Below are 25,780 nucleotides of genomic sequence, written 5' to 3'. Positions count from 1 at the left end.
CTAGAGAATGGAGTGGGGTCAATAGAAACATGCAAAGATAATGCGAAGTCGGCGAGATAATGTAGCATGTGAGTGTGTTGCAAATTCAGTCAATGAAATGGTTAGAGGGCTTTGGTGTTAGAACAATATATCTTTGACCTTGTTCAACTCATTACAATCGCATCCATACTACAATTGTTATTGAACAACATGCCATTGCCAATAGACAAGATGCATTATATTGGGTTTAAACTCAAGTAAGGCATCATGATATTCCTCAACACACAACATCCACTATGACAAGTGCCTCAAGATTGGAATAAACAACATGACAACAAGAATAAACAACTCAAGCTAAACATTATCATCATGGTGACGACAATTAGAAAAATCAAGAAGAAAAATGTGGTTAAAAGAAAGAGACATGGAATGTAGCATAGGCTAGAGAGATTTGAACCAAAGACCTTTATATCCAAAAAAGAGATAAGGCAAAAACGTCCTTGTAATTGTAGGATAATGGCAGTAACACCGAGGGATCATATGTTGTGCAAGTCTTCCAATGTGATCTCTTCAACCGTGGTTGTTTTGACACATTGATATAATGCCATCTCTTAGGGCATCACAAGGTTTTGTTAGATTCAGCAACAACTCAAATGTGAGGCCAAGTTTTATTGGGTTGAATGTCAAATGTAGGGAAGTCAATCTAGGCAATGCAAGTGGTACTAATCACAACTTGAAGAATTTTGGTTTCAAGTAAGGATATTGTCTTTGGTCAAACAAGTATGTGTTGACTTCAACTTAGTCTAGGTTGTCGAGCATATGATGGTCAAGGTCAAGGTGCTAAGAGCTCTTAGTTAGTGGAAGCTCTTGGCATTTGTCTTGCCACAAGTGGAAGAAAACATGTAGTGCTAGTTCAGTTTTATTTTAGGAGCAATGAATATGCACCTTGGTCTGATAAATGCAGAACTAGCTAGCATAGGGATAGAAATGGGTGGCCTCCAACATAGATAGTGGAGCCATGGTTATTTGAGGAGATTGAGTGTGCACCCTTAGGAATGCAATAGGTAGCTCGTCTCCCATATAATTGGGACGGAGATGATCTGCTTCTCGTGTCATTATTGTCATTATACTATGTGTACACAAACAGCATGTCATCCCAAAAGGGTGCAGGGTTGGGGTGTAATTACAATGCAGCCGAAGGGACAAAGATCCCAAATTTTCGCATATTGTGACTTAGGGCTGTTGATGGGCTAAGAGACACCATATAGGGTCTCATTGGATGTGTTTGCCACAGTGCTCAGTTACATGTCCCTTCTAGACTGCCAACAAGCTCGAACATATTGAAATTTGAAACCATCAAAGATTACTACCAAGAGAACTGAACTCCCACAATGAAAAAATCTTGGATACATTGCCCAAGTGAAATCTCTTTATACACCTGTTAATAATGGAAAGATTGCACATTGCATTATCCATATTTATACATTCCTTTGACTGAAAGCAGCCAATATGATACAACAATCGACCCTTACGGTCATCATCACCCGCATCTCAAAGAACCCTCTACAATTTCACAATAAAAATGTAAACCAGGCAAATTCAACTACAGGAGTGCTAACAATTCACCCAATAAGCCTTGTTACACACAACTTCATATATTTGATGCCACAAAACGTTTGTGCTCCACCAGTATTTCATTGGTGAGATTTCCTTCGCATAGCTTTCCATGCACTCTGTGCATGTTTCCCACGAAAGATTTTGATTAGCTTCAGCCAGTGACTCATTTCAAAGAAAAATAACATCAACATTTTTTTCTAATTACCAAGGGCAAATCATCTGATGAATCTTTGGATACCGTTGGCGAATGACTGTCTTCTGACTGCAAACCTCGAACCCGTAAATATGTTGAGGCATTCTTCCCTGAACTACGAGCCATTGAAACTGTGTACTCAAAACAAGATTAGATGTTTTCAATTAAACACTGAAATATTATCGAAATTTTATGCACATCATCCATCATATACAAGACTATGGATACATGTAAACATGAAGGTGGTGTACAGGCCAATTTTGTGTTTTGCAATTTTTACAGTAATAGGTTCAAGTCTTGAGTGATGGATCAGATGTGCTCTAAATAGATAAAAATCCTCACAGTGCTCCATAAAAAAACACGGCTTTAAAAATTCAAAATTTCCACAACCATAAGGTTGAAAAACAAAATATTTGCCTTACCTGAACCTGATGTAATAGATTCTTCTCTTTCATCAGTCAACTCTTCTTCTCTATCACGTACAGCATTCTTCGACTCATCGACATCCTTTTGCTTCTTATGTTTGTATGGCTTTTTTGACCTGCGTAAAAATGTTTGTCATTTTGAAAGAAGCCAAGATCAATAACTGAAATCTTCAACTAAAACTACGACAAGTTAATAAGATTACATTTCATCGTCAATTTCTGTCTCTTGCTCTTGCTTATTTGGCTGTCTCTTTCCATCTCTTTTCTTCAATTGGCTGCACGTAGAAAAATGTTAACTAAATAATTCAATATCAAAGCACAAATATCAACCTTACAAGTTTAAAATTGCACCAAACAAGTATCGAAACCAAATGACTTTGCTGATGAAGCATCAAAGAATGAATAGGGATGCATATTGCCAATTTTTCGAACACGAACTAGCTTAGCTTCCACTACATTATTCGTAATACCAGAATAAAGGCAACATTGCTCTTTATGAGTTAAAAAAGCCGTGTCTTACAATTCATGAATGGAGGATGATGGTGTTGACTGGTAATCCTGATATAAAAGAAAAAAGATATTCATCATCATAAATACGGCAAACATATAGTAAGAAGGGCTTCTCTTTTTGACAAGAAAATTTGCAAACAAAAACTGCATAGCATTACATTCTCTATCAGTTCCCAACGTTCCTTTTCCAGCCTCAAATCCTCAACATCTCCATCATCATACACAACCTGGAACAACAGATGCTAAAGAGCCAGAATATAAAACCTTGAATGCATGACAATCATGTGAAGAGAAGAAAACCTTGTGTTTCTTTGTTGAAGTATGGTAGGATGACACAGCGCCCTGATAAAACCTGAGCAAGAATAAGGGAGCATTTACATGGATCTATAAATACATACATACATCAAAACCATACATGCACGTGTATAATGTATGCACGTGTGCGAGTATGTATTAATCATATCATTATGTATGGTGTAAATCCAGGCATCAACATGTTTACAGATGCTTACAACATAGACACAGTAGAGAGAGAAAATGTACTTCTTGTCCATAGGCCACCACACTCTTATTCGACATCCAACCAAATCCTTTGGAGAAGCTTTTGCTGTTTTATCCTCTAAAGCAGGACTCTTCAGAAAATTACAAAAGTGAGTGAAATATTGTAATGCCCATTTCATCGACTAGTTGTTCCCACTCAAAGGAACAGCATGCTCATACATGAACTTAGAGAAAAGAAAGGAACTGAAATTCATCCTTCACAAATTACCCAAAAAACTAAGTAAAACGTTTTACTGAATTAAGAGGTGTAAGAAAATACCTCACTTCCTAAAGACATGATCTTCTTTGCAGATCGCATGGGTGTCCCACGAGGACATGTCAATGTGTCATCTTCTTTATCATACTTTGAAACACCGAGAACCTGATCATAAACAAAAAAGTTAATAAAAAATAGCAATAATAACTCTTGTTAACCTCTCAATTTCATACGAAAAATAATATATATACCCGCTGCTGTCCACGTGTTTTTCTTGTGATGCCTGGATCGACATGCTTAAAAGGTTCACTTTTAAGCTCTTCAGGTGGTTCCAGTGTTTTAATAGAAATCTGCACTCGATCTCCTGTAGATCCAGAATGTAATTCACCAGTTGCTAAATGAGAATTAGCTTTCAGATCTGAAATGGAGCCTTGATCCAGATCTTCAACAACTGAAACATTTCCTCTTGTGCGCCTATGCCCACTACTTTTCAAGGATTCATCTGTATTCTTCTGTATACCATCTATAGTAGAAGCTTCTCCATTTTCATTATGATTCCAGCCTCGTTTACGCTTTCCTAAATCATCTGTTGTAGGAGGCTTCTCTGTTTTTCCCAAATTTTCAACAGGTGGGGTGCTTGTACTACCCCTTGTCTTACACACTGATCCATCATCTGATGACTGGATTTTTAAAGAAACAATATCAACTTGTTGTTTCTCCATTGGAGATGATGACTCTAGGACTCTTTTGTGTTTGAAGCGATGCACTTTCTTATAATTACCACCTTCTGCCTTCCTCTTTTTAGCCAGATTCTAGCATGACAAACAAGCAAAATCAGCCACCAGGAAGACAAAGATTGATTAACAAAAAGATAACACCAAAACCATATACCTTGTTCATTTTCAATGGAAACACAGATAAAAGATGAGGAGGCAGATAAAAACCATCTGTCTGCACATAAATAATTAGTACAAGGTTATTAACTGTTAAGCTAGAACATAAACAATGTGTCATAATCAGCGCCTACATAATGCCCTACCTTCTGACCGTCACCTTCAGTGGCATCAAGGATCCTGTATATTGATAATGGAAGAGGAATATCATGTACAATATTCGGTACACTTCTAAATGCTGCCCTGGAAAGGTCTTTAGTTATGGCAATACCAATATCACAGAGGATATAGCTATTCTGGCAACAGAAACAAGAAATGCAAAGGATAAGTAACGGTGAGAATTTTTACGTTACAAAACTTGAACCAAATTAAAATTTGCAGCATTGGAAGTTTTTTTGCCTCTGTTTTTGAGGTGTCGACCACATCTTCTGCATTTTTTATTTTACGGAAGATATCAAGAATCAGGCCAATCTTTTCATTTCTCTCTTGTTTGCTTCCCTCATACCAATTAAGCAATGCAGAAATAAAGACCGACATTTGCCTGTGAAGAAATTGTTATATTTTACATAATCTGACCAAATAAAACAAATAATCACTAGTTTCACCACATGAATAACATGTAGCTCTTACTTGAAAGCATATTGTACAGCTTCTAAAGTTGGACCTCCTTCACTTATACTTTGAAATGTAACCCCTTGGGCAAGGGTGTGGACAAGATAAAAAAGGGCATATTCAGGGTAGTATGTTATTGAGGGTGTCTCTGAATGCTCTGAAGTGTCAGCTTTCCATAGCCATATTTGGTGGTGTGTGCCATCAATAAAATCAGCTAATTGGCGCCTGACCTGTCTGACAAGTTATAAGTTACACTGCTTGTGTTTCTATACAAATAAATCCCTTCTCAAACTCTTACCTCTGTCAAATCATTTTCTTCTCCATCAATGCCCAAAACAAAGGCAAAACCATAGACATGGCTAACAAGCCCCTGGTCTAAGAGCTTGCCAAGCTTACCCAAAAATTGACCCCTAACATAAATAGAGGGATCCTGTTAAATGGATTAGATAGTCAGAGATCCCTATAACAACATCCATTCAACTGTTGTATCAAATGAAATACAAATGTTCACTTACTCTAGCACATTGAACCGTTGAGTAGAACAATTGTGGCAGAACTTGGGTATCATAGGATTTTGAAAGACATAATACTGCAAGTGCAGCTGCTAACCGTAGATGATCTTTATCAACTTGGCTACAAATCAATAATGAAAATAAGAATTTATCAACTCACTGAGAAGAAGATGAAGCATCTTCATAGCTTTTGAGCACATCGCAAAAACTTGAAGGATAGTTCAGCCAACCTTGATTCAATACCATCTGACTGTTCCCCTCTATGAAGAAATTTTAACAGAACTCCAGATAACTCCTTAAAGCCTTCTGGATTGATAGCTGTGCAATAAACTCGCACTAATGCCTTGAGTGCAAAAATCTGTAAAATAATTAAATAGCAAAGCTTAATAGTTTGGATAAAAAACTATGTGATGCAACCAACATAACACTTTGGCTTCACATTTATCATATTCGCACCAAGCTCTGGAAGTAGGAAGCAAAATAATTTAACACCGACAAAGATCCGGTTAAGACATTCATATGTCCAATCCAAATCATCATCATGCTCATGGTTATGATGACAGAGAACTAGACCACAATATGATACTCAACCTACAGGATACCTTCAGCTTAGTTGTCTTGCTCACATTATTGTATCCCATTTCTCCAACATTCTGCATTACAATTTAGTGAATGAATGGACAAATAAACCAAATGATGTCAACTTTCATCTATTTATGAATGGTGTAACTGTCACACTTACATCCTCATTCCTGAGAAAATTTTGGACAATTAGATTCATAATGCCTTCTTCTTGTGTTCTGGAAACAGCGAACACATTAACTGGAAGATTTTCATCACTTTCACAATCCACAAGCCTCTGTACACAGATGTATGAAGTTTCAGAAAAAACATAAAATTGGGGGAAGAACTCTTTTTGAACAGATGCTAGATTTTGAAAACTAACAAAAATGATGACCTACCATAAATAATGATGAGAAAACCTTTGGTCCTGACAAGCTAGCGAGCACCTGTAATGCATATTTGGTTTGTTTGCAGCTTCCATTGGTGCACAAATTTTCTAAGAAATCCAACGACCTGAAAAGACATTCAAAACATAACATTATATAGTAAAAAAGAAGAGAAATGTCAATTTATATTTGGCACAGGAATCAGAAAAAAGATCATGGATATATTCGCTGGAGATGGGAAGAATAAGCGAGTAGCTAAACACATGTAGATTTTTCTTATTGATTATGTTGAATCTAAAACCACCTCATAAAAGAACACAAAGAGTGAATGTAATACTGAGTGAAAATTTTATTCTACATGTCCAACTACGTATAGCGTTTCCAAGTGGGTTAGCTCAGAAAGAAAGAAAGATATATTAATATCTTCTAGCCAAATAAGAGATACATCTTAAGTGGCATCTTGTCTTTGAGAATAACAAACCAAAATTAAGTGTTACTAAGCAAATAAGTGAACAAGATAAAAAGTGACTAAAGAATCTTGTTATCGTTGTAAGATTCCCAAATCAGATATATTGTACTTTTTGTCTTCAAAAGATCTCTAGCACATAGGTAAATCCATAATGGAGAGGTCTCCAAAGTGAGGGAAGCACTTGCAATGGTGGGAGATAATATGGCCTTTATCTGTTGATGACAAGGGTGGTGAGCTCATGGTCCATGAGGCCAGGGCCTATGTACACGGCAAAAAGCTATTGTTCAATCCATTGTAACCCCTTTACTATTTCCTAGTCAGGAGCCCATTTGTGTAGCCCCTGATTGATTTGTAGCATGAACTAGGATGATGTGGCTAAAGAAAGTTTTGATTGTTTTTTGTTGATGAGCTTATGTGGCTGTATTGCTGTCCAACAACTTTTCCCTGTGTCTCTTGAGTTCTAGCAAGAAAAGCCCAAAGCTTCATTGGTCCTCATATTCCATTACCTTGCGTAGTGGGCCAAACCTTCCTTAAAGAGGCAATGAGGCAATGATATGTCCCTCTTATTTCATAAATGACACTACAGTGGCAAACATAGTTTTCTTCACATTCCACTACCTGATGACACAATTGGTAAGTTCTTTCTTGTATAGGTATTTGTGCATATCTGCCTAACTCAATCTCTAGCTGATGTGAAGAAGTTCACAGCCGCGCTATCACACTGTGCAGCACAAAGCATAAATGTATGTCCATATATGAGGGCCAGATGATTGATATCAGAGTAAATCCTATCGATAGAATGGAATGGAATATTATATTTATAAACATTGGAAAATAACCTAAATTCCAAGTGAAATTTGACAAGTTGAATATAGATAAGACAGTCTCAGACAAACAGAAGCATAGAGCAGATAATTTAGACAGTTACTATGCTTCTCCCACATGTTTTTGGATTGTCAACAAAGAGATACATCAATCTGGCCTAGAATCTACTCATAGTTAGAAGTGAGAACAATCTTGCATCTAGAAAAATATAAATGGACATTAACGGATCTTTAATTATGTTATTGCTTCTCAATAAGCAAGCATTCCCATCACCAAATGAACATATGAGACAGGGCTTCAAAATGTCATCATAGTAACTACATATAACTTTATGTAGGGCATGAACTTCTAGGCATATAAATGGAGAATAGGGAAACAGAAAGAAATGTTTAATTGACACCAATAAAAAAGCCAAAAAACTCAAACATACAATAGCATGATATCAATACATTTTTCATGAATACAAAAAAGAGAGAAACTCACTCAAGAAAGCTAAAATCTACAGTAGTGTCATAATAATAATAATGCTATAGACCCATGATACATGTTTATGAAATATAGATGGCAAAGAGACAAAGCGTCAACCTTAAATATATTAAATGTATACAAAATATCTTACAATACCAGAAATAAAAAATCCTAAAGAATGTGTGCAGGTCATATATAATTTAATACCAATCACTAGAAATGATATCATCACCATCTATGCCAGATACAGTATCACAATGCTACAATGTGTGCAGGTTTTATATAATTTAATATTAGTCACTGGAATTGATATAATACAAGACCTATACCTTAGAATCGATATCATGCACCGCACCCAATTATGTGTGCAGGTAATATATAATATACTACCAGTCACTTAAATTCGTACACTATCTATAGCAGATATATTTCCCCATCACATCAAAGAAAAAAATGGCAAACTTACAATTGTTCTTCTGTCAAACGCTCTCTGACTACTGCCAAAATCTGGAGTGCACTTTCCTTTATATATTTCTTATTCTCCTCAAACATTTCCAGCAGACTTCCTTCAAAGCCTCCAAGAAGGCTAGGAGAACTGCTCACAAATATCTGATATGCATATACATAAAACTAATGAATACAGCAAGTGACTATTTTCCAATCATACAGTAACTTGTTGAGATACATACCACAAGTACACCCATGCTAGCTTCAAGCATCTTTTCATCTCCCAACCTTTTATACTCAGCTATTTCTTTAAACAAAGCTTGTAAATGTTCTTTTCCAAAAAGCAAATTAGCACACTTCAAAGCCAGAAGGCTAACAATGTGCCCTCCTAGCCGACTTCTTAAGCCCTCCTAAAATAAATTTAATGTAAATATGTTATAGGATTTCAACAACTATAATGCAAAATACATAACACACAAATGATGTCTGCTTATACCACTAGAGACATTGACTCAGAGAAGCTAGTGTTTGGTTCCAACAATGTAGTAAACTGTTTCAGCAAATCAGTATCATGTAGCTGCATGAAGAATTCTGCAATATCTGATTCTGCTTTTGCAGGCTCCAAATATGAACGTGCTATAATTTTGAAAGAAGTACGTGATGCTCTCTTCGTTTCTTCACTCTCTTCACCCTGGGCATACAAAATGCATAATTTCATCAAAGACCGCGAGAAGCAGCATACTTAAGTATTAAAGTTCATACCTTCCACTTTTGTTTATCTTGAACGAGCAAATAGTTACGCATTTCTTGCTGCAGCCTATGTGAAGGAGAAGAAAACAATTTAAGATTCAAAGCCTCAACTGCTGTTAGGATATATTAAAAGGTACAATACATTCCCGCCAGACCTTCGTTTCTGGTGTAAAAAGCGTTTAAGTGAATAAATAACCTCCTCCTTTGAAGCAACACAAAACGATATCCAGCACTTTACTCTTTCATTGACAGGAAATCCATGAGGGAACAACTGCTCTGAAAGAAGCAAATCAATATCATGTGTCCTGAATACAGATAATTACTTGGTGAATGGCTATGATTGAGGACTGCATAAGCTAAACACGCGGCAGATTATTCATTTTTCACAAACCTGAACTCTTTCTGGTCGCTGTCATATCTGATCAACTTACTTGGAACCCAACTAAGAAATTCCTGAACAAAAGTCCACCCTTGAACCTCTCTTAAACAGAATGCCCTATACAAACTTGTTATCCATTCTATCACTTTCCGTCGAATGAGTATCTGCTAAAATTGTACTTATTTTAGCACAAGAAACAGCAATACCATGAGAGAAACCAAACAGTGAAAGATTACTCAAAGGTTTGTATTGACCTCTGCATCTTGTAAGCATTCTGCTACTTTCTTCAATGCATCTATCCACACGATTCCCACAGCAGTCAAACAATGTTTTCCTTCCTTGACAGATATAAGGTTCAGATTAGAAATTCCATATTCACAGACGGCCTCAATAGCAGACAGTCTGACCCCTGAGTCATTATCTCCAATGAGCTTACCAAGTTCACCTGCCAGTAATGACCTTATATTTTATCTACAACAATTTAGCAGCCTACCTTTGCTTCTGCTGTGAGAAAATGATCAGAAATATGTGCATGAAAATTGTACTCACAGAGCAATTCTATGGCTCCAACAAAGTGATCAGTAAGAAGACATTTTTTAGCACCCTCAATCATAGCCAGCCTTATTGCAGCATCATTATCATAGAACCTTTTAATGAAGTGTTCATGTAAATGATCAAATCCATCTGGCAAGGACCCATTTTGTAATGAGAACAGCCAACTAACTGCCCTAACAGCTCTCAACCGGATATCTAGCTGATCACTCTGCATCACAACAGTCAGATCAGTTAGGAAAACAATGCAAAAGAGTGGTTAACAATATGATAAGAGCATAAAAGGGCGCATACCAGAAGCTCATCTACCAATATGGGTATCACAGAGACAACCAAATTTGGAGCAGATGTATAAATCTCGAACAGCAAGGACGGAGCATGTGTATAAATTGCAGAAATCAAGTCATTATAGCTCTCTTGCCACTCATGTTTTGAAGATGTTTGAGACAGAAAAGCCTGAGCTGCTGGGCCCAACTTCTTAGCGCAGCGCCCCAACACTGCACCAGCAAGTATAGAGCACATCTTTACATCTCCCTGAGATTTCAGTGGCATTTTTTGCTTTAGTATAAGCACTAAGATTCTGAACTTCAAAATATGGATGGTGCCTCTATATCATGCATGATATGATAGAATATATGTATAAGACACATACAGAAACTATTCAGGCAGGTAGGCATGCATGCACAAACTATTACAACATTTGTATCGATATAAACATAAGAATGCACATATGTACATGCACATACACATACACATACACATACATACATGCATGCATGCATACATACATACATGCATATATATATATATATATAACAGATATGCATCTCTAAATTTACATTTAAATATATACACATTTTTAACAATCGACAACAAACCGAACCGAACCACGAAACTGTGGGTTAACGGTTTCAACAGTTCGGTTCGGTTCAGGTTAAAATTTTTTAAAACAGTTCAGTTCGGTTTTAGCAGCCAGAAACCACGGTTTAACGGTTTAACGGGGTTTTTTTTTAATTTTGTAAAAAATTTTAAAAATTGTTTTTGAACAATCTTTTCATTTTTAGACCCTATTCTCATATTTTAGGAACATCTTAAAAATTTTAAATAATGAAATATTATAAATTTAAAAAAATTTAAAATTTTGACCTATGTTGAAAACCGAAACCAAACCATAAAACCGCGGTTTTTATGGCTTAATGGTTTAACAGTTTGAAAATTGTTTAACAGTTTGGTTTAACAATTTCATGGTTCGGTTCGGTTTGGTTCAGGTTTCAGAAAATTTAAACGGTTCGGTTCGGACCCTCTCAAACCGAACTGAACCATTGCCAATTGTTATACACATTAACAAATGGCATTCACACTTAGACATGTGCCTAAGAATCTGGTTTTCAAAAGGGCATGAAATACATACAAACATCTATGCACACATGCATGTACTGACAGAAACAATTTGCATATGTACAAACACAAGAATGCACATACGTATGCACAATGAGTATGTATTTTTCTTACAACATTTATATTCATCTAGAAGTTTATCTTGACATTTACATTCAAATACATGTATATTCATATATAATTCTATCTCTACTACGGTCAAATACTTGGACCTATTACAGATATATATACACATTTTTTACACGGATATATAAATATGATGAATCACGCAATTCACCTTTCTTGTATTAAGAACGTTTTGCAAAAGCACCTCCATTAACTGTGAAGGAATTTCCTCACTTTCTTCTAGGATCAAGCACATAATGGCCCTTGTTGCAACATGTACATAATTTGGTTCTTCACTATAGAGTACAGCACACACGTGACTTTAGTATACTGAACACATGCTACAACTACAATAGTTTTGTACATCTAATCTTACAAGAAAATGTGAAGAGTATAAAGATAGTGTATTCGCAAAACATCACCTAACAGTTTGAAAAAAGATTCTGAACATTTCCAAAATGAGATCATCACACTGTAGGTCCAGCATAACAACACAACATTTAGTTGTCGCCACTATTTCTAGAATGCCCACCCTTATATGGAAGTCAGGACTTGATTTATCATTCAACCCCTTAAATGATGAGACAATAAGCTGAAAGATTTCCTGCAAGAGCAAGTAACCCAAATTAAGGGATATATCATTGAAGCCATTAAATGATGCAACAATAATGCAGAAAATTTCCTGCAAGAGAACATAAACCACCAAAATATTTGCATGAAATCCATAGTTAGCCACCAAATGTATGCAAGCAGAGAAATGCAATTAAAAGTTACCTTCAATGTATCATCACAAAATGGAGTATCAGGAGCGCCAATCCTTATGATCTCACTTACGCATTTTATTACTAACAACCTCACAGCTTCATCTTGATGTTTTAGAAGGCTTGGCTTGATTAGTGCATCCATTGAGGGCTTCACTGCTGAATGAACATCTGGTTGGTCTAATGCTTGCTTTAGTTTACCAAGAAGTATGGAAGCTTGCTGTGAATATTGTATAGAAACAAAACAATAAGTTGGTACATTTGAAAATGAAAGTAATCATGAGCATAAACATATAGATAACCAGAAATGTTCTGAAACAGAAGTTTCGTATCTTCCAGAGATGCAGATGTCATCTTGCTTGGAGATTTCAAATTTAGGAAGCTTGCCACAAGATTTCTTTCCTTGAACACTTAACGGGAACCCTTTTGATAAACTAGATCCCGCCAAGGGGATGAACAGAACAAGTCATTGCAGCAAGATCTACAGCCACTCTATTTCCCAAGTGCTTATGCCAAGCAATTAGCACCATCATGAACCACTGAATGCTCAGTCCTTAAACTTCTGTTAAGTATACAAGAGTTGGTGTTACGAGTATATCTAACCACCACACTTTAGTTTGTGGTCCTTGGAAATATATATATGCAAATTGTCTCTCAAGGGCACCAAGGACTGTATGTTTACGTGAAAGTTGAGCATAAGCAAACTCCCTTAGAGAGAACTGAGATCCTAAGAATGTTACCCCTAGATGTGTAGGGTGTATGTCACCTTCTCCTTAGCAATCGGCAACTGTTCGGTTTGAGCCAAACCAAACCGCAAAACTGCGGCTTAACGTTTTAAATGGTTCGGTTCAGGTTCAGGTTTTAGCAAACGGTTTGGTTTGAGTCTTTATCCGTTTAACAGTTTTTGGTATCAACGGTTTGAAATCACGGTTCAAACGGTTTGATGGTTCAGGATTGACATTTGATCATTTTCTTAAATATTTTTTTACCATTTAAAGCCTAATTTTAATATTTTAAGAGAAATCTTTAAATTTTTAAATTTTTAAAGATTTTATAATTAAAATGTGAAATCTTGAATTTTGACCTAACATGACAACCAAAACCGAACCACGCAACTGTGGTTTTAATGGTTTAAAGGTTTGAAAGTCTTTAAAACCGTTTGGTTTGAACTTGAATTTTTTGTAACAGTTCGGTTTAAACAGTTTTGGTTTAAAAGGTTTCGTGGTTCAGTTCGGTTCAGTTTAAGTTTCAATTAAACGGTTTGAGTATGACACTCTTGAACCGAACTATTCGCGATTGCTACTTCTCTCACTAGAAGAATTCTGGTTCTAATCTCATTACGCATGCTTGGGTGGTGTTAAATACTGTCACTTACTTTTATCAAAGTTGATCCAAAATCTTTATCTGTACAAAATGTCTTTAAACTATTTAGATGTCTTTTTAGTCCTTCCAGAGAGGAGGCCAACACAATGTCATCCGCATTTCGTAATGAACATAATGTCATTGGCATTTAGTAATATCAGTATGGTTACCTTGCTAAGCATGTTCCTAAATCATCCAATCTCTCTATTTAGGCATATAGTGATATTGGTTCTCCTTATGGGAGGTTGCTCATAGTCAACTTTGTTGTGGATATATAGCCGTTGGTGCTCTCGAGAAACAATGTACACAATTTCGGTTCCAAGAGCCATGAGCTAAATTGTGGCTATTTTATACACTTGTTACACCAACTCTTCTCTATGGAGTGGAAAGTTGCGAACCGGGTCTTCACAAGGCAAATAACTGGAAAGATTTAGAAAACCTTTAGTCTCAATGGTTGCCCACATGATAAGGAGGAAACCATTAAATGCCCCATGATATAATCCAAGCTGAGATGGGAGCTGCACCAATAATCATATGGGCATTAGTCTGATTAGTGACCAATATACAATGGCTTTGAGGGAGCTCCCGAAAAGAAGGTACTCAAGGTTGGCACTTATGTCATCAAAACAACATGCTGAAAATAAAGATATTCATTGTTCGAATGAAGAAACCCAACAATGGTTCAAATCACATGGAATAAACATAAATGCACAACCCCACTTTAATATAGCTCGGATCGTCCCCATCTACACATGACTAAAGTAGAAAATAATAAAGTAATCCAAACTTATGATATCAAGTTGGAAACAAAAAAACATGGATCAGCCCCACAACATCTCTTAGTAGGAAGACACTTAATACACACATCAGAGGATGATTCATCATCATGCCCTCTTATATGGACATACATATATCCTATGCGCTGAGCAGTGTGATGGGGCAGCTGCAAAGTTCTTCACAACAATGTGATAGGGAAGGTGGCGAGGGCTATGTTACAGGCATGACCATATAATATCCCGTGGTAAGATTGTATTGTAGTATTCTATACACGTGGATAAAGTGTGAGGGTTAACCGAGAGTGTAAAGAAGGGAAGGATTACTTTTAATCCTTAGGATTGAGACAAACCATTAAGACCAAGTGTGAACTTGCCTAGGGGCCTTAGGTCTGGCTATAAATATGAGGCCTAGCTACCCTCATTAACACATCATTTGACTACATCGAGACTCTGCTTAAGTGGTGATCAAACTCTTGTAAGCGAGCGTGCCAATACCAAGTACGACTCGATGCCACGACAATGGTATAGGACACCGATCGAGGCTCGATTCCGTCTCGATCCCTTCTCTTGGGGGTGGTCGGGTAGTTCGACACCCTTCTTTTTCTCTCTCCTTTCTTTTCTATCTATCTATTATATCCTTATCATATGCTTACAGTAGGATCTAGCTCCAACAATCATGGAGCTATTGATCATGCAAGTTCCTGCTATCCTCATATTGTGAATCTCTACAATTTTTTAAGTAACAGTGACGATATATGTGACTTGTTACATATAACAAGGACAAAGGACAAGAGTGGAGGCCATCTGGAGACACCTTCAATTGATGGAGAGATTTTTTGTGTCCATGATCTCGGGAATGATTTGGGCTAAACCATACCTACCCACCGATATTATCAGGTGTGAGATGGTTGCAACATTGATTATCATAGAGGCTCTAGTAAGGCCAGTGTTATTTCTTCATAGTACAAGGAAGCTTCCTCAAATACGACTGTGGCCATCCTTTCTTCATACTACATGACTCCAAAATTTTCTAGAAAGTTGGCATGTGAGAATGATACTTATTGTCGGTATGCCCAAATGGCATAGTTGAGTTCTTGGTTTCAGCATCAACAAAATACCTTGTTACCAGTACTCCTTGGGTTTATCACTTCTCACCTTAACTCACTCAGAGATGAGCAAACCCATTAGGGAAGATCCTATTCAATTAGAGAATTGGCAAGGGATTTGCAGAAGTTAGGATAAAGGTGGCCTTCTATGGAGGCCATCTTCTCCACATCACTGAGGATAAATCTATAAGTAGGTAGGTCTAGGAGTGTAGCTTCCAAAATAGAGGATAGATTGGCTATGCCATTACAGAGTCAGAGTCCAAGTATCGCTAACATTTCATAGTTCCATTGTAGAAGGACGAAAAAAATGTGCCAATTTCATAACTTCAAAATCCATGATTCATCAATAGCAACTCTATTCTTTTTTCACATTATTTTCTCAATGTTTTCCATCATATAGCACAACTCATGAATAACACCTCTGATCTATTTCTTGCTTTATCACACAGAATAATTCGTGAATAAGGAACCCTATTCTAATTTGTTTATTTTTCCATCACATGAGACAATAGACTTTACAAATGCATAACTAATAATAATAAAAGCACAAACCTTTAGATCTTCGAGCAAGTATTCAGTGTTTGTCAAAATGTCAGCATGGGCGATGGCAGCTGACAATAAACGATTCCCAACATCCGAGAGCATGACAAGGTCCCCCGGCACCAACTCAACATTTTTCATTCCTTTCAGAGAGAGAGAGAGAGAGAGAGAAAGAGAAATATTCTTTATGTTTTCTACACCTCCAGATTTTCTATTCGTCAAGATCCTCTGTTTCTGATAATTCTCTATTCCTGAAACTCCTCTGGGTCTCGAATTCCTCTGTTTAGCATGATTCTCAAGTCCCTCTGTTTCCTATGATTCTCTACTCATAAGGGTTCTTTTACTCTTCAAGATTCTCAAGATCCTCCGATATCTTGAGATTTATTTATTCCTTAAAATTCTCTATTTGATCCATTATTTCCTTGGATTCTCTGTTTATCAAACCTTTTCCAATCCTCCACCTGTTGGGTTCAGAATTCCGGAGTGCGCCAGCTTCCACTACTTCATGAGAATTTTGGGGTTTTCCGAAAGAATCAGGGTTACAAGGGTCATAAATAAGCTGCAGGGCTTAGGGATTTGGGTGGAGTGGAGGGTGGAGGGGGCAGAATTAGGGTTGGGGAGGAGGAGGAGGAGAGAAGGAAGTAAGTAAGGGTTTAGAGAAAGAGAAGGAGAACAGAGAGGTATGCAAGATTAACCACATAAACTACTACTTGTGTCTATGATTTGAATTTACTGTTGTTTCTGTCTGCTCCCCCCATCAGGTTCTATCTTTCGGGTTTCCGGAAAAGTCTCAGGCGGGGCCTCCAGCACCCGAAAACACCGATAGCGACAACAGTACTCGTGTCCGGCCTACACAGACACAGATCGTATATATACATACATATGTGTGTATATATACATATATATATTGTGCCCGTCAAATGCTTCTCGTGTTCATTCACCCGTTGCATGTATGTAGAATCTCTGACTCCTACTTAGCTCTGCCGTGAATGCGCTTTGTGCATCTATGCATGAAGAAGGCGTGAGTGGAAAACCATGGTAGGTTCTCGACCAAGAGAGACATTCCTGGTGTCCCTTTCTCGTGGGTTGGGCCTGCTTTCATAGTCTTTTCTAGGCTCTAGGGTCCCATTCATGTCCAACTCTTAGCACCACTAGACACTCTTGTTTTGCCTCAGTTCGCTTCTACACTATGGTTTCGCCAGTATTATCCATGGACCCTCGCTTCACCACTAACATGAACACATGGACGTGAACCATGAGCCTTGATCGAGAACAATATCAAGAATGCGAACAAGATGAAGAACATGAACATGAACCGTGAGCCACGAACAAAGGACGTGAACAAAAATACATGCCCAAACCACGGAGCGCTAACCATAAACCATGAACCATGAGCCATGAGCCATGAACAAGGCACGCAAACCATGAACTGTGAACAAGAACACGAACCACGAGCCGTGAACAAGAAACATGAACCACTAGCCACGAAGTACAACTATTAGTTCATGGCGTGTGGTTCATGTTAATATTCTCGCTCTTTGATATTGACATCGTTATTGTTTGAAAAATACAAGCCCAAACCATGAGCCATGAACAAGAAAATGAACCATGAGCCGTGAACCAAGGCACACAAACCATTAGCCACGAACTAGGACCATGAGTCTCAAACAAGAACAATAACAAGATCAAAGAGCGAGAACATTAACCATGAGCCACAAATAAGAACATGAGCAAAAATACAAGCAAAGAACACATGAGAGCACAAAACACATAAGCCACAAACCATCAGCCATGAATGCGGATGCAAACCATGAGCCATGAGCACAGACATGAACCATCATCAATGGGCACAAACACGAACCATCAACCACGAACATGGACACGAACCATCAGCCATGAACCATGAACCATTGATACAGACATGACCCCATCAACCATGAACACGGACGCAGTCACGAAACAAAGAAACAACCGAGGAACCTTTATTTTTCACAAAACAAGAAACGATGGCGAAGTAAACGATTGCATTCGAATGAGAATGTTCTGTTGAGTGACTGTAGTAGTGTATAAAATGGTGTACAGAGCATAGAAGAGGAATTGTTAGAATTGAAGAGATAGATAATAATGACAAGACCAAAATATTGGCCCAAGTGTGAAAGGAAACTCTCCATATATTATCACTACTCCATGCTTTGCCGGTTTCTGCAGTTTAAATGGTTTTCTCTTCATAAGCCTCTAAACCCCAGGGCCCAGGGTAAGGAAGGAAGGTTTATAGCAGCAGAGAACGGCTATGGCTTTCATGTAAGTATCCTTCCTCTTCCTCTTCCGTTCTCCTGCCTTAAACACTAAACCCTAAACCCTAAACCCTCTCTCTCCTCTTTTTGTTTTTTTTATTCTTCTTTCCTTCTTTTTGTTAGTATATATAACCCCTTTGATTTCTATGATGATTGATCTTTCGCACACCCTCGACTCTTGCCTTCATGGGTTTTACTTGCGATTACACTGCCCACATTGCTTTTTTGCTCAAAAAAACATTCTTTTCTATATTTGGATTCGTATCAATTTTTGATACATCTACAGATTGTGTTTTGAAGACCAAAGCTCATATGAGTTGAGACATTTAAAATTTGAAGATTTCTCATCGATCTCTATAAATAGATTCTTCCCGTCAATTTTTGGTTCGCATCAGTATTGATGCATATATCGATTAAGACTTTGAACAGCTTTTCAATCACCTCACCTCTCTAAAAGCCTCATTGCAAAAGTAAACATACATATAACTCTAGACTTTGGCAATGTTTTGTAAACAGCTTCACATGCCATTGCTTCTGAAAACCATTTATACTTCTTAGGGTTTCAAAAATAAGTTCAAAGAACCCAATATGTTCAATCATAGTTAAAATCTAATCATAGAAAATTCTGTTGATTTTTGTGAAAAACGTCTGCTTGCATTGTGCCTTATTTTTCTAGGTGTTATTTATTGAAAGGAATTGTTCAAAGTAGTATTCAAAAGGAAACTCAAATTACCTGCAGTTCAACATGGAATTTACATCTAACCCTAGAGATTGTATAATTCTTTTTCTTTTGGTGGTGTATCAAAATTGGATTTTGTTTTTTCCGTTTACAGGCTCAGGCAGAGTTTAGACCCTGCTACTCAACCCCTAAGTCATTACAATATGATGCAATTTCAACACACAGGTGGTTCTGCTTCTTCTTGCATGCCTGTACTTACGTCTTCACCAGGGAGTAAGGGCACAGCCTCCCTTGGGGGTTCAGGCTCAATGCAAAATGATAACTCCTCTGGATTGTTTGAAAAAAATAAAAGGTAATAAGCCTTTTATTTTAATACCACAGCATCTCATAATTTAGAAGTAACTGACCTTATTCTAAATATGTTGAAATTATTTACTAACATGTATCTAGACATTGCAAAGTTTTTAATTCTAAAAAAACTCATAATCTAAAGATATCTAGCCTAACATTTTCAAAATTAAATATGTTTTCGAATAATACAACTGCAAACTACACAAACTTTTCGCACATTTGGTGCTTTGCAGCGTAATTGTTTTTATTCCGAGTTACATTAAATTCATTTTTTTGTTGCGCCTTTGAACATTGATCTTCCAGTGTAAAGAAATCTCCAGTTTTTAAGGCCAGTGTAAGAAAGATAGGCATTGCTGCATCTGGATCTGCAATAGGTATTGCTGGAGCTTCCCTGTTCCAGCTTTTAGGATCTGGATCTGGATCTGGAGGAGGAGGAGGAGGAGGAGGAGGTGGTGGTGGTGGTAGTGGTCGATTCAATTGGCTTGATAAATTTATGGCTTACGCAAAATCAGAAGAGTCAGAGTACGATCCACACGACCTAAAAGTCGGTGCCAAAGCTAATATCACGAAGCTTAGCTACGACAAGAGATATAAAGTATCTGGTATTGAGTTGATTGATAACAGGACAGACAAACCCGTTGGCAGTGATGATCCTTTCCTTGAACTTGTTACAATAAAAGCAGGTGGAATATTTACAAGGGATCAGCTACAGACGGAGCTAGATAATCTATCGAGCTGTGGGATGTTTGAGAGTGTTGACATTGATGCATTACCACAAGAAGATGGGACTTTGAAGTTACAGGTTACATTTTCCGAGAGTGAATGGCAAGCTGCTGAATCGATAAGATGTGTTAATGTTGGATTAATCCCTCAGTCAAAGCAGCCTGATGTGGATTTTGCAAAGTTGTCGGATAAGGAGCGAGAATCATTTATCAGGTCTCAAGAGGAAGAATACAGACGCCGGCTTAAAATAACAAGACCATGCATCCTTCCAAAGTCAGTAGAGAAAGATATCACTTCATGGATTAGGACAGAGAGGAGAGTAACTGCAAGGATTCTGCAGAGGATTCGTGACCAAGTTCAGAAGTGGTATCATGATCAAGGTTTTGCTTGTGCCCAGGTTGTGAACTTTGGAAATCTCAATACGAAAGAGATTGTTTGTGAGGTTGTTGAGGGAGATATCACTGATGTGATAGTGCAATTTCAAGACAAAATGGGACTTCCATGTGAAGGATACACAGAGACAGATATTGTAGAAAGAGAGCTACCTATTCAGGTATGAACTCTATATTCTATTAACCATGTTTGCAAATTTATCTTTTACATTATAAAGAGTGAATATAAACTCATTGGATTTATATAAAAGAGACGTGTCACAAAGCATTAATCTTGATAACTTACTCTACATTAAAATATTGTTTCTTTATATTATCACAACAGAAGTTTTTAGTGTAAATTACCTACTATTATAAATGCTGTTGAGGCTATAAAACTAGAATGGTCGTTTATGGATCCTGTTTATCATATACAATTCTAGGATCATGTCAAATTTAATGTTATGACAACAAATTACAACAAATTCTCACTATGTATATTTCAAGGGGTGGAGCATTAAAAAGAGGTTTCTAGATTTTAATTTAAGCCAGAGTATCATTTCTGCAGCTACAACCGGGATATATATTTAACATTGAAGCTGGAAAAAGAGCTTTGAGAAGTGTAAATAGTCTTGGGTTGTTCGCAAACATAGAAGTAAATCCGCGTCCAGATGAAGAGAATGATGGTGGCATTGTTGTGGAAATCAAACTGAAAGAACTTGATCAAAAGACTACTGAAGTCTCTACAGAGTGGAGCATTGCTCCTGGAGGATCGGGTTGGCCTAGCTTGGTATGCACAAAAAGAACTTCTTTAATATAAAGTGAGGATCAGAGATTAATTTCTTGTGAGATTCTTGCAGTCATCGATGCAGCCTGGTGGAAGTGTCACTTTTGAGCACCGAAATTTGCAAGGACTCAATCGATCATTTTTGGGCTCCGTTACATCCAGCAATCTCCTTAATCCTCAGGTATACTGATTTTTCTTAAACAACTCATGTTTAGTAAATGCCTCTGATATATATGTATATAATGACAATGTTATTATGGTTTGATATCGAAACTTGTTGCCTCAATATGTAATCTTGTTGTATCTCGTTTTCCGGATGTATGGTAACACAGAGTTTCTTTATTATGCATTCATATGGTCGTGTAGGATGATCTTGGATTTAAATTGGAATATGTGCATCCTTATCTTGATGGGCTGAGTGATCCTCGCAACCGAATTCTGAAAGCAAGCTGTTTCAATAGTAGAAAACTGAGTCCTGTCTTTACAGGAGGGCCAGGAATTGATGAAGTACCTGCAATATGGGTTGATCGAGCAGGGGTGAAGGCTAACATAACAGAGGTTAGTGTTTAAGCATTGTAAAAGTGTTCATTTGTGCTTGATATTTGCTTTACATTGGCATTCTCAGCTGATGTAATTTATTTCTGTCTCAGAACTTCAGTAGACAAAGCAAACTCACCTATGGACTAGTGTTTGAAGAGATAACTACTAGAGATGAAACAAGTTCTATTTGTACAAATGGAGTTCGGACACTTCCAAATGGAGGTTTAAGTATGGATGGGCCTCCTACCACACTTAGTGACACTGGCATTGATCGGGTTGGCTTTTTTCAGGCCAACATTACCCGAGACAAGACAGTTCTTATCAATGGGACACCTGTTGGTACTAGAACGATATTTCAGGTTTGATTTCTACATTGATGTGTGGAGAAAGGGAGAGAGAGAATTACTATAATGTACACATATCTTCAAAGTCATTGCAGAATGAGAAGCACATATAATTTTCTGATATGTTTGTTCTTATCAACCATGGGTTATGCTTTTGTGAAGTTTATTTTGGGAGTTATTGTATATCTTTCGAATATGTGTACATGACTGCACATGCATGTACACAGAATCCAGATGCATATGTATGCATCTGCAATATATACAGATATGTGTATTGAATCCAGGTACACATGCATGCAGATATGTCGATACAGACTCTAGATAAGGCCATGCATTAATTCGTACCATCTTGCACAACTCTGTATTTATGTTTGGATACACGCATACATATATAAGCAATGTGTGCATACATACAACACACTGATGAAACTCAAGAATTGAATTATTTCTTCTGGGCTCGAATGCTATTTTAGGTGGATAAGACAGTTGACATAAACTAATTAATTAGTTAGTTAATTAATCAGCTAGTTTTAAGTGGATAAGTCACTTTGAAGCCAAATCTCTTTGGGTGTTAAAGAGTTCATTTTTTATATTTAAATTCCTCAAATTACCAACTTGAGCAAATCATGTAGGTTGATCAAGGACTTGGAATTGGTAGCAAATTCCCCATCTTCAATCGGCATCAAATAACGTCTACCCATTTCCTTCAACTAAAGAAAGTAGTAGAGGATGAGAAGGCGCCTCTACCTCCAGTGCTTGTTTTACATGGTCGTTATGGGGGCTGCATCGGTGATCTGGCAGCATATGATGCATTCACTCTTGGCGGACCATATTCTGTCCGAGGCTACAACATGGGCGAGTTGGGTGCTTGCCGCAACTTCTTAGAGGTAATGTCTATGTTCTCATTTCCCAATTTATCCTTAACCTGTTATATATTAATTATGTTACTATCCCTCGTATATAAAGGTAATATCAATTATCCCTCGTGTTGTTTCAAAAATGTCAGTGCAAAATGTGAAGTCATTGACTTTTTATTTTTATTTTTTTCCCAAAAGTAAGCTCAAATAAATATTTAAAATTTCCACTTTCAAATTGAATTGGTAAATGTACAAAAACGAAAGAATTAGCTTCCCCTACTAAAGTCTGCCTTAATTCATATCGAATATCTAATGCTTCGAAACTTAAGTGGTCAGCATCTTAAATATGAAGATCAATTCAAATTCGAATGGGAAACCCCACGAATGCGAATATGTCAATCTATGATTGGTAGTATGGGATATAGTTAATGGCTCTTTTTAAAATGAGGAATATTTTTGAAGATTATCTAAGTAATGAAGTGACTTAATGTAGTTTCTCTTCTGAATTTCAGCTGGCAACTGAATTGCGGCTACCAATTTGGAACACACATGCATATGGATTTGTAGAGTATGGAACGGATCTGGGAAGCTCAAAGGATTTGAGAGGGAATCCAACTGAGTTTTTCCGCCGAGCAGGAAGTGGAGTGTCATATGGACTTGGAGTGAAAGTAGGATTAGTAAGGACCGAGTATGCTATGGATTGCAATACAGGCTCAGGATCATTGTTTGTTAGATTTGGAGAGAGGTTTTAAAGTATTATCTATAAATATCTTTAGTGCTGGGGGTATAACATACGAGTTAAAATTCCTAACCATTTTTGGAGATTTATGATTACTTTCAATATAGAATTGCCCCATTTAACACCGGAGTACAAGACTTCATTTTGAATATCTCTTCTTATGTAGTCCTAGTTTTTCAAATTTGCAACACCCAATGGTCACCTATAAAACGACATATTATCTATCTATCTATCTATCTATCTATCTGTATATATGACTACATCATCAAATAGCAAGGAGGCGGTAACTCTGAAATGGCATGGAAATGATCTAAGCAAGTCAATTAATAGTAGACTTACCCACAAGTTTTCAAATCTAGCATTGTATTTAATCAAAACTCCTTAGAAGATGATTCTTGAAAAGCATAATCAACAATGCTTTTTTGGTTTGTATATCTTTGTGTCTTACATTAGAATGAAGACATATGCATCAAAATGCATACCCAACATTACATCTTGGAATTGCCATTGTCGAAAAGATGTGTGATAGTAAAGTTTGAATTTTTGTATGATGGTACCTTATGGCACTAGACACAAATATGAGGTGATGTAATAGAAACTTTTGATCTCAATTATGGTTGTCCCACACCATGCTCACCCATGGTCTCATGTATGGTGTCGCAATATGGGCTTCAGGCCTCCCTATGTACATATGGACATGAATAGTGTGCACTAGGCATAATATGATATTCATGTGCACTAGGCATGATGTGATACATTATACATATGAAAGCATCCACCTTAGGAATCAATAATGGTTCGGTGGTGGCTTAGCTGGTTTTTGTTTTGGCTTGAACCTTGTCAAATGAAGCTCAAACCAGTTAAGGAGGCTCAATCTTGAATTGAGCTGAGCTGAACCACCAAATTGTTTAAATATGGTTTAATGGATTGGTTCAGGCTTGAGCAATCCGTTGTTGACTCCTAATCCACCTCACATAAGATCATCATTGTTGAATTACCAACATCCCTGATTATTGTAGATGCATTATTCTAGATGTCGAAGCATTACACAAAAAGGTGGTTGGATCATCAAAGCAAATGGCAACAATAGAATGTGTAGGAAGGAAAGTGGCGCTCACATGTGATGAAGTCAATGAGGGAACTATTGAATTATCATGAATAACCACACTCACCAAACTTTATGGAGCCGTGCATGAATTGTCATGATTGACCACCCTTAACATGAAGTTTGAAAAGATGTGAGCCATAGGCAAAGTGAGATTCAGGAAAGACTTCTCGACCATTGACCATAGTCTTACATTATGTTGCTTGATAGACGAAGAAAAAGAGCAAAAGAAATTGTTATATTAGATTTGTAGTAGATTTTCACAAGGTCTTTGATATTGTGCCAAGGGAATGTTCCTTACAAAGACTATGTGCACTAAAAATTCTCTCAAATGATGTTGGTTATTTGTGCACTCCATGAGAAAGTGTTGGGAAGAATCAAGTGTCCATGGGGGCTTTAGATGTAATTAGGATTCTAATTCTCCCTTGCCCTCTTTGGACTGTACATCGACGATACAACATCACTTAATGCTTGAAACACTTCTTGGAGCCAAGATGGGTTTGATTCGAGACCTAAGAGCAACAATATAACTAGGACCTTACCAACATGTTGCTTAAATACAACTTATAAATGTAACTTTCAAGTGTTGCAATTGAGTTAAACA

The 25,780-nt window shown here is 37.2% G+C and overlaps 3 protein-coding genes across 3 annotated transcripts in view; 1 reads left to right on the top strand and 2 right to left on the bottom strand.

Annotated features, from left to right (window-relative positions):
* LOC147865781 (cytochrome P450 716B1-like) overlaps nt 1–25,780 on the bottom strand; it is a 95,011-nt gene that overhangs the window by 40,699 nt on the left and 28,532 nt on the right. The gene's annotated exons all lie outside the window — the stretch shown is intronic.
* LOC147865785 (sister chromatid cohesion protein PDS5 homolog A-like) lies at nt 1,372–16,969 on the bottom strand. Its single transcript, XM_087316121.1, has 33 exons — nt 16,399–16,969; nt 12,616–12,822; nt 12,264–12,445; nt 12,014–12,137; nt 10,633–10,872; nt 10,336–10,549; nt 10,041–10,231; nt 9,799–9,950; nt 9,563–9,712; nt 9,420–9,474; nt 9,154–9,348; nt 8,900–9,067; nt 8,677–8,819; nt 6,461–6,575; nt 6,241–6,357; nt 6,101–6,151; nt 5,729–5,856; nt 5,502–5,619; nt 5,285–5,416; nt 5,005–5,216; nt 4,774–4,915; nt 4,521–4,670; nt 4,373–4,432; nt 3,733–4,293; nt 3,545–3,646; nt 3,268–3,356; nt 3,025–3,076; nt 2,883–2,951; nt 2,735–2,772; nt 2,418–2,489; nt 2,212–2,330; nt 1,802–1,920; nt 1,372–1,712 (listed from the first exon to the last, which is right to left on the bottom strand). Exons 1-33 carry the CDS (start codon nt 16,525–16,527, stop codon nt 1,674–1,676), a joined length of 4,635 nt encoding a protein of 1,544 aa, XP_087172247.1. The 5' UTR covers nt 16,528–16,969; the 3' UTR covers nt 1,372–1,673.
* On the top strand, nt 18,609–24,200 carry LOC147865784 (protein TOC75-3, chloroplastic-like). Its single transcript, XM_087316120.1, has 9 exons — nt 18,609–18,687; nt 19,514–19,711; nt 20,014–20,986; nt 21,373–21,594; nt 21,665–21,772; nt 21,958–22,149; nt 22,242–22,490; nt 23,108–23,362; nt 23,845–24,200. The coding sequence occupies exons 1-9, from the start codon at nt 18,677–18,679 to the stop codon at nt 24,082–24,084; spliced, it is 2,448 nt and encodes an 815-aa protein (XP_087172246.1). The 5' UTR covers nt 18,609–18,676; the 3' UTR covers nt 24,085–24,200.

Source organism: Azolla caroliniana, unplaced genomic scaffold (assembly GCF_043228905.1).
Source record: "Azolla caroliniana isolate FFs.n. ecotype wild unplaced genomic scaffold, voAzoCaro1.0.p SCAF_3, whole genome shotgun sequence".
Classification (NCBI taxonomy): Eukaryota; Viridiplantae; Streptophyta; class Polypodiopsida; order Salviniales; family Salviniaceae; genus Azolla; species Azolla caroliniana.
Note: the sequence above shows the minus strand (reverse complement) of the source record. Positions and strands in the feature narration are given on the sequence as shown.

What these genes read in the sequence shown, in the direction of transcription:
- LOC147865784 (XM_087316120.1), top strand. An exon ending in TTGTTTGAAAAAAATAAAAG is followed by an intron (nt 19,712 to 20,013) that starts GTAATAAGCCTT and finishes TTGATCTTCCAG; the next exon opens with TGTAAAGAAATCTCCAGTTT. An exon ending in GATCGGGTTGGCCTAGCTTG is followed by an intron (nt 21,595 to 21,664) that starts GTATGCACAAAA and finishes AGATTCTTGCAG; the next exon opens with TCATCGATGCAGCCTGGTGG.
- LOC147865785 (XM_087316121.1), bottom strand. Translation starts at nt 16,527, where the DNA reads ATGAAAAATGTTGAGTTGGTGCCGGGGGACCTTGTCATGCTCTCGGAT. An exon ending in AAGATAAACAAAAGTGGAAG is followed by an intron (nt 9,349 to 9,419) that starts GTATGAACTTTA and finishes TTGTATGCCCAG; the next exon opens with GGTGAAGAGAGTGAAGAAAC. An exon ending in GCTGTACAATATGCTTTCAA is followed by an intron (nt 4,916 to 5,004) that starts GTAAGAGCTACA and finishes ATTTCTTCACAG; the next exon opens with GCAAATGTCGGTCTTTATTT.